Genomic DNA, 16238 nt, shown 5'->3' with positions numbered 1-16238 from the left:
ACGTCTTCCGCGTTGAGGACAGTTGTGTTGCTTAGCTGAGTGTGCAATTTAGAAGCTAAATTTGCGTAGACTTTCTGGTCTCGGTTTCTTTTTTTGGAAGAAACATGACTAGGTAATCTCTAGGGTCCCTTCCCGTCACGAATACGCTGTGTATGTGTGTGCACGCGCACGCATATATGTTTGAATTCAGTGACTTCGTTGGTTATACTTTTTTATAGAATGACCTTATGATAAAATTAATTTTATTCTCTTGGGTTCATTCAGACTTTAATTATTTGTTCAGCATCGTAAAATATTTTCTAAAGTGGTACTTGTTATCTACAAGTACCATTTTAGTTATCAAGTTACCTACAAACTGCACTTGTTTGGGTAAACTTTGGAAGAGTGAATAAGATAATAATTGTGTTAGTTTTTCTTTCTACTTTTCAGACTATGCCCTTCACGTTGAAATAAATACAAATTATTAAGTGTTTTAAACCAAATTAGGTCAGAGCCGGTTTTCTGTGATTTAATAGGTGCCATAACTCTGGAGAGTCTGTGAATAAGACAAGGATATGTCTGAGAACGCATGTAACAGCGTTGTTGGCTGATGGGCAGAGATGTGGCATGTGTCCCTGAAGGGAAGCCCAGGTTCTTTCCTAATGAGTCCCAGGCAGCATAGGTGGTGGGGAGAACCAGGAGAGTGATGGTGAAGAAAATGTTGAACCGTTTTTTTTTTTTAATTAGGTAATTTGGTTGGGTCCTTCGACCACAAAGATTAGGTTACATGAAATCCTCTGACACAGGGTGACCCTATGAACTGTAAGGACATTTGGTGAGCAGATCTGCAGGGGCAGTAAATAAGCTCATCGGGGAGCTCTTTATTCAACGTTGGTGGACAAATGAACACATCTGCTGCCCCCTTGTTCCTAGATTTGAACTCATTCAGCAAGGCGAGCAATTTATCTTGACTCATAACTGTCGTAAAAGAAGAACACATTTCATATATCTAAAAAGAAATAAGAAACTAACCAAGCAATCCAAATATTACAGGAGAGTCACTAGTATAAATAAAAATCACTACCCTTTATTAAAGGTCACCAAGCTGTAGGCACCGTGCTAGGTTTTGCACAGACATCGCAGCATGTAAAATCAGGTGGCAGTGATGAATCCTGAGGTTCCTGTGCTCGCCCAGTTTATTGGCATTTCTGTCCTTCTGCTGCCCCGTGTCCTGAACCTTTGTCAGGATCAGCATGAGATGAGGTTTGAGCTCAGCCAGCAGTGGGATCACCCAAACAGACTGAAAGCAAAAGGCCTGAGCCTGAAGGTGACTACAGTGGACTGGGGGATGAAGTGGGGGAGGGAAGGGCTCTCAGCTCCAAGTGATCAGAAGAGAAAGGAGAGCGCTTCATCAGCTTGAAACTGGTGTGTGTGTGTCACGTAGTAAAAATTAGCCAACTAAGACAACCCCAAACCCAATTCCTACCTCTTTAACTTGTACATTCGGTTATCCTTTGATTTTTCTTTTTTCCTTTCCTCTTTTAACAGAATTGATAAAAAAATGTCTGGAGGCCAGAGTGGCTATGAACTTAGTGAAGCCAAAGCCATCCTAACTGAACTGAAGTCTATCAGAAAGGCTATTAGCTCAGGAGAAAAAGAAAAACAAGATCTGATGCAGGTATGTGTTGGAACATTTTTTCAAGTCACACGGCTACCTTCTTGGGCCTCAGAAGCTTTCCTTGAGGCAGAAGTTCTCCATCGGAGTCTGGAAGGCCCTTTACCACCACACAAACCCCACTTCTGCCCCATCCATACGGAATTTGGTCCCATAGGAGATTGTTATAGGCACTGAGCCAGCCACCTGCCTTGGAAGAAAACAGATTGGTTCCAAGGTTCTGATATGCTTATTTGAAGGCAGACTTTGGATGACCTTTGAGACAGGGGCTGCTGGATCCTGGAGCCCATCTAAGGAGATTAGCATCTTGGTGTACCCTGTAACTCACTGCAAACTTCATGTGGCGCCCTGATAAGCAGGGTTATCTAACTCAGTGATCCTCAGCCCAGGGTACAGAAAGGGTATGTCACCTGCTGTCAGTAAGTAGATGAGATGCCTTGAGGAGAGGGGGAAGGGGTGTGAGGAACTTAGAAAAGCCATTCCCCACCCCAGGAGATTCCGAGGTGCTAGCTGGGGGTGGCAGGGAGAACGCTGACCCAGCTGGGGGACATCTGTATAGTCACCCTGGGAGAGATGCTAATGGCAGTAGACCCCCTCGTTACACCTGTACACTTCTCACCTTATGGGTCTGAGCTCCAGTGACCCAGCCTTATGTGTAGAGAAAACAACCATTCAGCGATCGATATTCTGCATGTTGAGTATGTATATTTAGCAGATACAGTCAAGTTTTTTAAAGAGATATCTCTTCCTCCTCTTCCCTCCCTTCCCTCTCATAATTATCACAAGCACTGAGAAATCTTTGCAATATTTCAGATATTTGGAGTTCTTTATCTAGCTGGGTGAGGATTTAGTCTGTGTCTTTCAAAAAATGTTAGAGCCCGTGGTAAACAGAACCTCTGCATTTAAGTACCAAATTCAGCTACTTCACGTCAGTTTCCCAAATGCTGGCTGAATGTGGGTGAATATTGTTGAACCCATATAATTTTGCATTTGGGGAATTCTGAAATAACTTGCAAGAAGCGATCAAATAGAAAAGACTGACTTAAAATACTGACTTTGTGCCAGGCAGTCTTCTGCCTGCCTTGCATAGAAATACTTCATTTAATTCTCACAACAGCCTAAAGATAGGCTCTGTTATTATCCTCAACCCGTAGACAAGAAAACAGCAGTGTGGAGAAGCTGTTACTTGGTTAAAGTCACACAGCAGGTAAGTGGCAGGACTGAGGTTCAAACCCAGGCAGTCTTGCTCTAGAATATGTGGTTCTAACGAATGTGTAACACATACAGAACTTCACTTGGATGTACTTTTTGTTGTTCTGCAATGATCCTGCCAATTAAATCAGTCATTCCTGAAAAGCACAAAATAAGTCCTTTGAAAAAAGTTAATGGAACTTGAACAGAGTTAAATTGGAACCTCATAATTTAGCAATTTCAGGTCCTCTTTGATTCTTTCTGTAAACTTTGGATTTATACATAGGCCAGATTAAATTTAAAAGCTAGATTCCTTTTTAATTACTAAAATATAAAAAATAATTAATAAATACAGGAATCAACAGTAGAGCAGAAAGGGACGTTAGTTATCTTCTATGACTTTTAAACCTCTTTGACTGTGACCCAGAGTAAGAAATACGTATATTTTACATCAAAACCCAGTAATACAAATGTCTTTAACCATAGATACACACACCAAATTTCACAGAAATATGCCTGCTTTTAATACTAGTAATATACTTTGATTTTACTTTCTAGTCTCTTCTATTTCATTTAAAAACATACTAGTCATTGGGGCTTCCCTGGTGGCGCAGTGGTTGAGAGTCAGCCTGCCGATGCAGGGGACGCGGGTTCGTGCCCCGGTCCAGGAAGATCCCACATGCCGCGGAGCGGCTGGGCCCGTGCGCCATGGCCGCTGAGCCTGTGCGTCCAGAGCCTGTGCTCTGCAACAGGAGAGGCCACAACAGTGAGAGGCCCGCGTACCGAAAACAAACAAACAAACAAAAAACATACTAGTCATGACCTACTAAATTGATTGAGTGCATGGTCATAGGTTTGAAAAATATACGTCTTTTTACCATTCGCATGAAAAAATAGAAAAGACTTGTCCAAAGTCCCTAAGAGGTTTCTTCATTCTTTTCTATAATATATTATTTGATGTGACCATTTAAGTTTTATCCCTCATGCATATACATTTTGTATAAATATGCCTTTGAAAGAAAATAGAGAAGGTTAGGTGAAAGAAAATAGAGAAGGTTAGGTAAAAAAAAATATCAGATCTCTGATATTTCTAATTTCTTATCGTGAGAATTTTAAATATCAGGATGAAATCCTGGCTCTTCTTAAAGTTGATAGTAATGAGCTTCTTACATTTTTATTAGTGTTTTGTACGGGGGTTCTTTGGTAGCAATTTAAATTTTTTCCTTTTTAATACTCTCACTGACTCACATCCTCCCTCTAAAGTAAACTCACTCTATGAAAACCCGGGTGCCGACACCAGTCACGTTCACTTGTAATCAGGCACTTTCCCAGACCAAACATCAGCACAGGTACTTAGTGACTGTGGCTTCTGGGCCTCCATTTCCTAATCTCTAACATCTATGTGAGCTAAATACTCTCCTGGATCCTGTGCAGATGTCAAATGGCACAACTGCAGAAGTCTTCTAGGTAGGAAGTTTGCCTGCTTTAGGTGTCCTATGCTTCCATAATTCCTACTGCATAAAGTGGGTAGTTCTTATTAAAATAGACTTCTCTTTAACAGAATTTTAAAAATAAGAAATGCATGTATTAAATATAAAGATACCATTAGTCACAGGGTGAATAATTCCCAGGCTGTCTTGGGAAAGATAAGATAACCTGTTTAATATGATCTTACATATTTTCAAAGTCCTGTGTGTATGTGCAAAAATTATATTCTACTCTTATTTTTTTCAAGAATTTAAAGTGATAAGTACCTACTAAGATAAAGTAGTTGTTTTTTCCATTGAGATTAGCTTAATTTTACCTGGTGGGGAGGTTTCATGCTCTTAAACGTTCAGCTTTATGAAGTACTTTGTATTTCCTGAACAGAGTCTTGCTAAGCTGCAGGAGCGGTTTCACTTGGACCAGAGCATTGGCAGATCTGAGCCAGACTTGAGATCCAGTCCTGTGAACTCTCATTTATCTCTCTCCAGACAGACCCTGGATGCCGGATCACAAACAAGCATTTCCGGGGATGTAAGTTATCCACGTGGAAGGGTTGGTCCCGGCACTGTCCTGACGGGCCCTGATTACAATACCGATGGCAAATGGAACAGGGGCCAGGAAGGTGGTGCGGATTCCAGCTGTGTGCGTTCAGCATTTCATACTCATATGACTGGATTTAAAAATCTTAGCCTTATCTTTTCTGCCTAGGTGCCAAAGCATATCAGAATTTGTCCATATGAATAGCTTTGTTCAAACTTTCTCATACTGTATTTATTCAGAGACTCTATTGAAAGGCGAGAGACACATGAAAATTTTGAGTTTTTCCTATGAAGTTTAGAGTCTTAGACATTAAGGTCCTTCCAAATAAGCATTAAGGCTAATGAGAAACAAATATATGCCTTTAAAAACTAACCAAAAAATGTGTTTTTATAAATCTGAACTTGATTATATTAAAACATTTGATTGGTGGTTTATACCTGGCATTTGAAAATATTTAATGTGGCTTGAATATTATTACCAGTTTGTATTCTACCTTTTGGGACACCATTAGTAGATATTTACTTTTCAATAAGTTCCAGTTATTTTTGTATTCTCTATGCTTCTTTGAATTCTGTGCTATGAAAGTAAAACAGGTAGAGATCAACAGTAGGGCTTACCTGTTTGAAAAATTAATTTTCGAAGTAATTTATTTTATGTTTATGCATTTGAAAGTTAGATGATGGAAATTTTGGCTCATAGAGACAAGGAAATTAGTTCCAGTTCATAAATTTTATTGACCTGTACACCCTTCATAAACTCTTAGATACCAGAAACGTTTACCTGATATTTTTTATCTTGAATTTAATGTGTGGAGAAAAGGACGTTAAAGTCTTTGAAAAACAGACAAGCTTGTATTAAAAAGAAATGTTTTGTCCCTACTGAGACTATAAAGTAAGTGCCTTTTCAAACTGGTGTTCCCATCTTCTTTAGCTTTGCAATTACTTGCACTTCCTAGAAACAAAAGCAGTTTACTTCATTCATTTGCAGAGTTAATTGACTTTTTCCCTTTTGTTTTTTACTAGATCGGAGTGAGAAGTAGATCAAATTTGGCTGAAAAGGTCAGGCTGAGCCTCCAGTATGAAGAAGCCAAAAGAAGGTAACAGCAGGGGAGCTGGGTAGCGGTCAGTGGGTAGTCAGCTGGCTCACCCGGATTTCCTTTTCCAGAATTCATCTTTACTCACGTAGGGACGTCTGCTGGGCGCTCGCCACCGTTCTTACCCAGGTCACCCTTCAGATCTTAGAATATAAGGGTTACGGGGTCCCCTCCCCCGAAAGCTGAAGAACAAGGAGAGTTAATGAGAAGGGCGGGAATGAAACTTTCCCCTTCATTCTGGAAGGAAGAAGCTTTGAGCTTGTATGGTACTTCCTTACTCACAATTCAAAGTGCGGAGGTTGGTTTCTCAGATAGAAATGTGGTACCGTGGCTCAGGTGCAGGGCTTGGTAGCAGCTGAGGAGTCTGAAGGTAAAGAGCTTCAGGCATCTTCCTTGGCTTGAAGGGAAGAGCCCCTGCTGACGTCCTGGGGGATGCTGAGCTGTCTGCTGTGTCACTCACTTCAGGGAGTGTTTCCCTCCTTGACCCTCTCAATTCTTCTTCAGCCCTGCCTCGATAACTTTTTCTTACCTTGTGACTCTGCTGGGGAAGGCCTGGGAGACTCCTCTGTCCTTGCCTCGGTGACAGACTCAGCTGGTTGTCATAATGTAGGAACTGAATTTGTTCTGAGAGAGAGGGTCATACTGATACATTCCATTATTTTCCTTTTAAGAGTGTAAAAATGCTGCTGTTTTATTATTTAGGAAGGCATTGGGTGACAAACCTGCATTATCATGAACATGAACAGTTCGGCTGAGAACATACTGGAGCATCGTGGCTTCCCACCACAAGGAAGCCCGTAAGATGGATACTGGAATATATCCATTATTATTGGTGATGATGAGAATTTAAAAGTCACTGGCCAGAGTTCTTAGAGGTTGTCTGGCTTTAACAGAGTCTCTATTTGATCTGCCTAAATATAATATTTGCCTCTGGGTAGCCTCTGTTACTAATATTAATATTACTTGGTTCTTTGATTTACTGAAAGAACCCGAAGCTTTGTTCCATGAATCATTAACCACGTGAGCTTGAGCAGGTCACTTAGCCTCTCTGAGCAACATTACACTCGGCTAATTTTAATGCCTATAAAATTTCCCAGGTAGATTATAAATGGCTTGAGGGTAGGAAACATTTTGTTTACTGTATTGTCTGCTTCTCACATGCCAGGCTGATGCTTTGCCCTCAGTAAGGACTGAGAATTGCTCTGTGCATTTGTGGCCCAGTGATGTGGAAGCCTGTTTGGGGCCCTCTGGCTATAAGCACGCCCAGTTCCTGAGCTGCCAGAACTCCTAGGTTCTGACGTAAACAAAGCCAGGATCTGGTGTTCTGGTGTCTGGTTTTCTGAAGGAGAATGGCCATAACTCAGAATTAATCTTGGGGACCAGGCCTCATGCCCCGGGGCCCTTGGGGTTTGACGTGACTTCCCTTGGGCCAGCTTGAGCTTCTGCTTTACTTTGGCTCCATGTGGAGCTTACACAGCCCTTCTCCTCCTAGGTGGTCCCGGAAACCTTCATGTTTTCTTGCCCAGAAAGCTATTTCCAAATAAAATTCAAGACCTACCTAATGCCTGATCCCACAAGTAATAGACGCTGTTCTTTCCTTCACTACATCGTTGCTGTCAGTTCAATCGGTTAATTCAGCCACATCAAAACTTAAGACATTAGTTCTTTCCCATTTGGTTGCATTGCTGTTCTATTACCATTGGGGGTTTTATTTTAAAGTTACTAGCGATTCTGATGAGAAGGTAAGTCTCAAGGGTTTATGCATATGTTGAAAACGCTTTTTCTTCCTCAATTCTGAATAAGACGCAGGTTGTGTTCTCCTGAAACCTGTTTTCTCCTCCAGCTTTTGTTTTATGTGCTTAATGAAGCTAATAATGTCTTGCTTAATTTTCCAGTACGTTGAGACAGTTGTTTATGGTTTTGTGGTTAAGGCTGACGAGTAGCTGATGTCACATCTATCATAAGTGCAGGCGATGGGTGAAAATCAGAAGTACATTGTATGTGCAATGCAGTTTAAGATGGCAATTTTATTTTTAACTCAAACAAGAAACTTCAGGCAGAAGAACGTGGAACTACTTCCCTTTTTGTCCTGACAACATTTTTTGTTTCGTTTTGGTTTATTTATTTATTTATTTATGGCTGTGTTGGGTCTTCGTTGCTGCACGCGTGCCTTCTCTAGTTGCAGCGAGCGGGGGCTACTCTTTGTTGCGGTGTGCGGCCTCTAGGCGCGCGGGCTTCAGTAGTTGTGGCACGTGGGCTCAGTAGTTGTGGTGCGCGGGCTGTAGAGTACAGGCTCAGTAGTTGTGGCGCACGGGCTTAGCTGCTCCGTGGCATGTGGGATCTTCCCGGACCAGGGCTCGAACCCACGTCCCCTGCATTGACAGGCAGATTCTTAACCACTGCGCCACCAGGGAAGTCCCCTGACAACATTTCTTGTTCACCTTTTTCTTCTCTTCTACAGCTTTTTACATCAGAAAGGGGAGGAAAACGTCCCCCCTTCTCTGTTTTTCATTTTTCTAGTGTGCGCTGTAACAATACCTAGAGTAATCATGCAACATTTTTTAATAGGAATATGGATTCTTCGTGCCAACATCAGTTGTGTTCATAGTTTACCTTGATCTTGTGCTTATGGTCAAAACAGCCAAGTGGCATTTCCCTTGTGAACAATCCCGATCGTCCTCACAGCGCCACAGAGCAAGTTATTTGATTCGGGTGGTCATTCTTATTGAATCAGGAGTTAACTTGACCATTGAGTACGAAGCTCTAGAAGCAGTGACATCTGGGGTCAGCAAAATTATGAAACCAGTGAAGGTTCCCTTTGCTGCGTTTTCCTCCTCCCGCCCCTCCCAGCCCCGTCGCTTCAGCACCTGTTGTCACTCCAGTGGGCCCTGGGTGCTGCTGGTAAGTGTGTTCAGAGGAGAGCCAGGCCAATGCCGTGCGTACAGGGCCAGCCCCATGAGCGCCCCGTGTATGCTGTAGACTCCATGCAGACCCTGAGCGGGAAGCGAGTTCATGGTGCACAGCTGAAGAATGTGGGTGGGGGAAGCCGAGCCCTGCCCCCTTTTCCTTGGGGATGCTGTAGTCTTGAGGGACGGACTTGGCTGTGGTACTGCGTGACCTAGCCCCTGCCCTCTTTTCTCCCCTCTTCCTTCCCTGATTGGCTGATCCCCAGTTGCTGCCAGCCTAGCCTGGGGACAGCATCTTTACACAGAGGAACGAAATCTAGAATAATGCACTTCCGGCATCATTTACCAGAGATTCTTTTTTTTTTTTCGGTACGTGGGCCTCTCACCGCTGTGGCCCCTCCCGTTGCGGAGCACAGGCTCCAGACCCGCAGGCTCAGCGGCCATGGCTCAGGGGCCCAGCCGCTCCGCGTCATGTGGAATCTTCCCGGACCGGGGCACGAACCCGTGTCCCCTGCATCGGCAGGCGGACTCCCAACCACTGCGCCACCAGGGAAGCCCTACCAGAGATTCTTTAAAGGAAGCTCTCGGGTGTTCCTCCCGCCACCTCACACAGGCAGGCACACGTCAGGGCTGACCGCCCACGGCCCTCTGCTTTTTAAGCTTCTGTGTACTTTGACCTTCATCCTTTTTCCGGTAGGTAGGTGTGCTTACTCAGATGTTAATGGTGGGGAGGATAGATGAGGCAGATAAGAAGTAAGTGTAGCATCCGCTGCCGCTGCCCCGGGACCGCCGCTGCCCAGGGACCGGACCGGACCAGACCGGAGCCTCACTCCAGCCATCACGCCCGTCCCTGGGGGGTTAGTCCCGACCGTAGCCCGCCTTGTGTCTTCCCTTCCTTGGGGCTTCTGACTACGTGCACAGCTGTTATTTCATTCTGTCTTATTTTATTTTAGTATGGCCAACTTGAAAATCGAACTGTCGAAACTGGACAGTGAGGCCTGGCCTGGGGCGCTGGACATTGAGAAGGAGAAGCTGATGCTGATTAACGAGAAAGAAGAACTTCTGAAAGAGCTTCAGTTCGTCACCCCAGAGAAGCGCACCCCGGACGAGCTGGAGAGCCTGGGTGCCGAGAGGCAGCGGCTGGAGAAGGAGCTGCTGTCGGTCCGGGGGGCGCCCAGCCGAGCTCTGGCCGAGAGGTGCGTTCCCCTCCCCGGGCCCCAGGTGGCTAACCCGTGGGGGGCTCAGCTGGGCCTCCAGGCCGTTCTCCCTGGTCTGCGGAAATCTCAGAGGCCTCAGCCCTTAGTGGACTGAGGACTTCTTCCTGTAGAGCAGTAAAGCACACCCTGCTTAGTCCCCGTGGTTCCTCTACGCTTTTGGGGAACGTGAAAATGCCTGAGACAGATGTTGAATAACTAGGGAATGTTGACAGAAAACCAGGAATGCAGTCCATCGCTGACCGAGGCTGATAACAGTGGCTGTAAACTATTGCACTCTGATAAGAGAGATTATCTGGACTGTTAGAGCGGCTGAAGCTTCCTATTCTGGGTTTATTACTCACAAGAATGCAAAAGTTTATTGCTTTTCATTTCACAAGGAAAAGAGAACTTGCTCCCTTTGATATCTCAACAGGTCACAAAATGTTCACTTGGATTTTGTTTGTCAATTGAAACCCTCCTCTGAAGCAGGAGAAAATATAAGAGAAAATGCTTTAAGCAATTTTCTCATCTTTCTGTGGGAAGGTGTAAATTGATCACTTAATCTAAAAACTCCAGTTCTGTAGGCAGATCAGCTGGACTCTTAAGCACGGAACCCCTGTGTGTGTTTGCCGTGAGGACACCTGCACAGCAGCCCTGTGTCCAGGCCTTGCTGACTAATGGTCAGACACCTGTTTACCTGTTTCAGCCATAGACCGTGTGGCCCTTTAGAACCACTGCGCATCCATCTTTTAGGCCAAAAAGTAAGGAGCAGAATGAAGGGAGAGAGATTCACATTTGCGTAACTTCAAGTGACCTGGGAATAAGTTTAAAATACCCACCCATAATCCAGTCACTTTTTTTTTTTAACTTCTTGCCTTCTAATTCCTTGTCTTCTATAAATGTTTAAGGTTGTGTGTCAACATAATATCAAAACATTTGAAAAGTGTGGTGGTGGAGGAGACGGGGGAGGGAAGAACCTCTGACATTCCTGGTGAGGTATTAGCGTGAGCACTTGTTTAACCGTGTGAGTTAACATGCTGCTGGAGATAACGCATAGCTACAGCATCACAGCTTTAGGGAGCGTGAAAAAGTATCAAAGGGGGAACCCCGTACAGATGCCATCCTTTCACCATCTTAAATAATTCTCGTCACCCACCTGCCCCTGCTTCTCCTCCCCTCCTGCTCTGACATCTCTAGAAGGTGTCAGCAAGGCTGGCCAGGTAGGGAGCCATCCGACCAAGACCACAAGGAACAAAAAGAAAGGGCGAGAAGGCAGAATTCAGTTGTTTTCCTGAATGACCTCGATGTTGTATGTGAGTGTCTGTGTCTGTGTTTCTTAAATTCTGAGGATGAACGTTTGATAATCATCAGCAAATATGATGAAATGGTTAGCTTTGTGTGGCTCGTAGATAAAACACCAGTGATCTTTTGTGTTATGTCGCCCTTAATAAATGTCATATAATTATACCTGTGTAACGTACGGACATCTGACATCTAAGCTGTCCTACTCTGCAGTATCTGAATCCGGGAAGGGCCCTACCAGTGGACTTTAAATTTTTTCTGGGAGAGAAAGAAAACAGGCGTTTGTTTCTTTGTTTGAATCAGCTTTTACAGGCATGATGTCTTTTCTTTTTTTTCTTTTTTTGGCCGGACCACGTGGCATGCAGGATCTTAGCTCCCCGACCAGGGATAGAACCCGTGCCCCCTGCACTGGGAGTGTGGAGTCCTAACCACCGGACTGCCAGGGAAGTCCCTTGTTTGTCTTTTTCATTAGGACTGGAGCTTCAAAAATGACTAATGTAGTAACGTTAAAAATATAGTTTAAGTGCCTAGACTTTGGCTTTTATACTTTTGTTTGCACACACATAATAACTGTCAAAATTCCAGCAGAAACAGTAGGCTTGATCTCATCCGGAAGAGGAGCTATAAAATATTTATACAAAATAATTCTCTATCTAGTGAGATCCAGCCGTGGGGTTTGAGTCGCACAGGGAGTAATGGGGGCCATCCACGGGTTTGGATGGCCCCTCTGACTTAACGACCGTGCATGGGCCCATGTCCCACAATTGAGATCTTAGCAGGAAGGGAAATGTGTATGTTTCATATTTGTGATATGTTGGCTGTCTGAGTCATTTGGAAGGGTCAAGTCATTTAGCATTACAGAAAATGGACACCAGCTTCCTCTCTGCTGTCCTCGGCCAAAAGCAGAACCCCATGATAAAGCAGGGTAAGGCTGAGGGACTCACACTTCCTTGCTGGAGCAGCTTGCAGTTTTCTCACTGCTATCCTTGGCTGCAAAATGGCCCAGCATTCCCTGTGCAAGAGAGCAGAACCCCTGCGAAGTGCACCCGGAGTCCTTTGTTTCCCAGTGGGCACAGCACGGTGTGGCTTTGGGCTTTGTTGGTGGTGGTGGTTTTACTTTACTCCCCATATGTTCTCCCCGTTTCCTACCCTTCACCAACCTCATCGTTTCTTCCCACTGCCTGTGTATATTCCTGCTGTGCTTGTCGTTGCTCTTGAGCTGAAACGGGGTCATCCCCCCAGCCAGAAGGCCCGAGAAGCCCTCTGCAGGCAGTGTATTTCCTCGGTGCTCCAGCAGGAGGTCAAGGGAGACACCTCTGGGAACTTGACATTCACTGTGTCAGACTTAGTTTCATCGCAGAGCAAACGGTGCTTCACCGACCCCAGACCCCCTCCGTTTCTTCTCGGTACCTACACGCCTGTCAGACAAGCACTTGCTGCTTCCCCCAAATTATCCTGTTTTCCACTTACATTGTGGGTTTCTCATTATTTCAGGGGTGGCCTCAGGCGAGATTCTGAGTCATTGCTGAATTTTGGTCTCTGAAGGAGCTAAACTCACATGAATTTTCAGCCGCTGTGTGAGCTCCCAGAGTCCCCCAGCTGTGCCCACCAGCCCCGTCCTCAGTGTCGCCTACTCGCGGGACCGCGCGCGGAGACGGAGCTCGCCCCCTAGTGGTCATAAAGCGCATCGGGAAAGAGAAATTGCTCTCAAATGAAAAAAAGACTTGTTACACATCCTTCTATTCTTTCCTTACAGTTATTGAAATTCCTTAAACTCTGTGCTTTTCTATGGCTGATAAGATCTTAACATTGCTCCTTCCTTTTTCACAAATCTTAGGGGTTTTGCCTTGCATCTTGCCAGGGTGTCTTGTTTCTTAATCATATGAATGTTTTTGCCACTGATTCTGAAAAAGTTCTTATAGCAAGTGAGCGGGGGGTATGAGTGTCATATATTTTTTAATGGAAAAGGAACTTCTTACTTCTGTAGATGACATGGAGCTTTCCCCCTCAGGGCACCGAGGGCAGAGGTGGAGGGTGCAAGGGCCCCCTTGTCTTGTCCAGGGCAGCTGGGCAGGGGTGTGGAACAGCGGGACCATGGGAGGGGTCTTTCGGGGTCAGGTTGAAGAGGTCTTTCTCACCCAGGAGGAGTAGCAAGATGGGGGCTGGAGAAGGGTGAGGAGAGACAGGGGCGCACCCTCCTGAGGGGGCTGACATCTCAGCAGTTTCTTCTAGTCCCTGGTCCAGAGGAAGTGGGGGAGGTCATTTCCCAGGAAGGATACCAGGAACCAGCTCCCACTGGGAGAGGCTCTGATTCCATCAGAGACAGAAGGTGCAGTGCTTGACAGAGGACAGCCACAGGGTTGCCGGCAGGGTTTCAGGGAGACACCTCTGGGAACTTGACATTCACTGTGTCAGACTTAGTTTCATCGCAGAGCAAACGGTGCTTCACCAACCCCAGACTCCCTCCGTTTCTTCTCGGTACCTACACGCCTGTCAGAAAAGCACTTGCTGCTTCCCTCAAATTATCCTGTTTTCCACTTACATTGTGGGTTTCTCATTATTTCAGGGGTGGCCTCAGGCGAGATTCTGGGTCTTCGTTTCTGTGCGGGGGCTTTCTCTAGTTGCGACGAGCGGGGGCCACTCTTCATCGCGGTGCACGGGCCTCTCACTGTCGCGGCCTCTCTTGTTGCGGAGCACAGGCTCCAGACGCTCAGGCTCAGTAGTTGTGGCTCACGGGCCTAGTTGCTCCGCGGCATGTGGGATCTTCCCAGACCAGGGCCCGAACCCGTGTCCCTGCATTGGCAGGCAGATTCTCAACCACTGCGCTACCAGGGAAGCCCCCTACTTTTTGACATTCACTAGACCTCCCCAGGGTCTTCTTTAAGCTTCTTCCAATGACGTGATCTAGACACCTGCAGGGAGGGGACCGGGAAGGGGCGCCGGGCTCTCCAGGCAGCCTGGGTAGAGGAGGGAGAAAGAGCCTGAGCCTGCCCTCCGGGAGCTTAGGGTTCAACTGGGGAACACAAGCCAGGCCTCAGTTCAAGGCAACCGGGAAAGGTCTGGAAGGGCAGCACCTGAGCCATTGCCAGAGGAGGGCCTGGGAGGACCATCACATGTGACTGACTGGAATGGGAAAGATTTGGATTTAAATTTCAGCATGAAACACACTGTGTTGCTCTGAAGCCTCCTTACCACACCAGAAAAGCCTTCATTTGTGTGTGTGGGACTTGGTTTTAAAACTTACTTCAAAAGTATTGCTCCGGGCTTCCCTGGTGGCGCAGTGGTTGAGAGTCCGCCTGCCGATGCAGGGGACACGGGTTCGTGCCCCGGTCCGGGAAGATCCCACATGCCGCGGAGCGGCTGGGCCCGTGAGCCATGGCCGCTGAGCCTGCGCGTCCGGAGCCTGTGCTCCAAAACGGGAGAGGCCACAACAGTGAGAGGCCCGCGTACCGCAAAAAAAAAAAAAAAAAAGTATTGCTCCTGTATCAGGAGACATGGGTTTTAGTAGATTCGGGGACTTTCTCTGGACCTTTATGTACCTTCTAATTCAGTTAATCTACTTTGAATTAATATTTTTTCCTGGTTGAGTTTTTGTTTATATTTAGGAGATTTAAAAAAAACGTGGTGGTTTTCTGGGTCCCGTTCTGCTCATTTCAATGATGTCTAAAACTCCTCACAAAGACAGTATGCTTGATATATTTAAAAATGGCTTACTCAAGTACACAATTCCATAATACTCAGATTTTTTTTTTCTAAAAAATCCTCATAAAAACTTGTTCAGCTGAATGTGGATGAAATTTCATGAAAATCCAGTACAGGTGATGAGAGGTGCCATCGATGGGAAAGGAAATCACTTTTATGTCTTTTTCTTGCTTAAACAGTTAAGCCCAAATTAGCTCACACTGGCAATTTGGACTAATTTGTTCCTTCATCGCCAAAATTCTCATCAAAATAAGATTGGAATTTTTATCACTAACTATGATTTTGGAACAGCCCTTACCAAGTTCAGTACTCAGATGATCTTTTCTAATTCCCCGTTATTGCAGTCAAGTGTTTTAGTAACGGAAGCTCAAGTCTCAAGCCTGCAGAAGGATCTTTAATGTTTGTTCGGTTTTTTCGTTGTTCTTTTCCTCCCCACTGTCTTCCCCTAACTTGTAAGAGCATGAGGTTTTCTTACCCATTTAAGAAAATTTTAGACTACCAAAATTTCACAAGTTCTCAGTAATGCCGGCCATTTGGTGCAGCTCTCCCCCTTCGCTCAGTGGCCGTGGACGGCTCTGCCCACTTTCCTTCTGGCAGGTGGCTCTGTTTTCTCTGTGTCGAGTTCATTTGGATCTCACAAGGGGAAAATAATAAGGATCTTTCTTTTCTTTCAGAATCTTTCTTTTCCTGCTTGATCATAGTTCTGTGAAAATAAATTCATTTCTTTTTCTTGTCTAGATTGAAATTGGAAGAGCGAAGGAAAGAGCTGCTACAGAAACTTGAAGAAACTACTAAATTAACTACATATTTGCATTCACAACTTAAAAAGTAAGCCTGTTTGGTTCTTGAGGGGAACATTTTTCTTGACTGCATCCAGGCATGTTGTAGTTCATCTTTGATTACTTTTCTCTTTATTTTCAATGACTTAAAAGTAGGAAAATCATTATACTAATACAATTAAAACTCGGATGACCAAATTTAAAAATGCAGGAATTTGGGTTTGGTTTATTTTTGTTTCATGAACCCCAAGGTCCTTTTTGGAACATGTTTAAAATGTGTTGGGAAGAAGATGTATTTCAACTATCAGGACATACTTAGGAAAATGACACATTTCTCCACCTCATCCCTTCTTTTAAAAAGGGAAGGTGGGGGAGATTTGCCTGAAAATA

General features: G+C 45.0%; 1 protein-coding gene across 1 annotated transcript in view; it reads left to right on the top strand.

Annotated features, from left to right (window-relative positions):
* The window catches only part of WWC2 (WW and C2 domain containing 2), a 171084-nt gene that overhangs the window by 117281 nt on the left and 37565 nt on the right, over positions 1 to 16238 (top strand). Inside the window, exons 6-10 of the mRNA XM_065899867.1 lie at positions 1528 to 1657; positions 4715 to 4861; positions 5893 to 5966; positions 9823 to 10065; positions 15808 to 15897. Coding sequence (XP_065755939.1) covers positions 1528 to 1657; positions 4715 to 4861; positions 5893 to 5966; positions 9823 to 10065; positions 15808 to 15897 — 684 coding nt within the window. The remainder of the gene's footprint in view (positions 1 to 1527; positions 1658 to 4714; positions 4862 to 5892; positions 5967 to 9822; positions 10066 to 15807; positions 15898 to 16238) is intronic.

Source organism: Phocoena phocoena, chromosome 21 (assembly GCF_963924675.1).
Source record: "Phocoena phocoena chromosome 21, mPhoPho1.1, whole genome shotgun sequence".
NCBI classification, from domain to species: domain Eukaryota; kingdom Metazoa; phylum Chordata; class Mammalia; order Artiodactyla; family Phocoenidae; genus Phocoena; species Phocoena phocoena.
The sequence above is the reverse complement of the archived record's forward strand: the minus strand, read 5'-3'. Positions and strand labels throughout refer to the sequence as shown.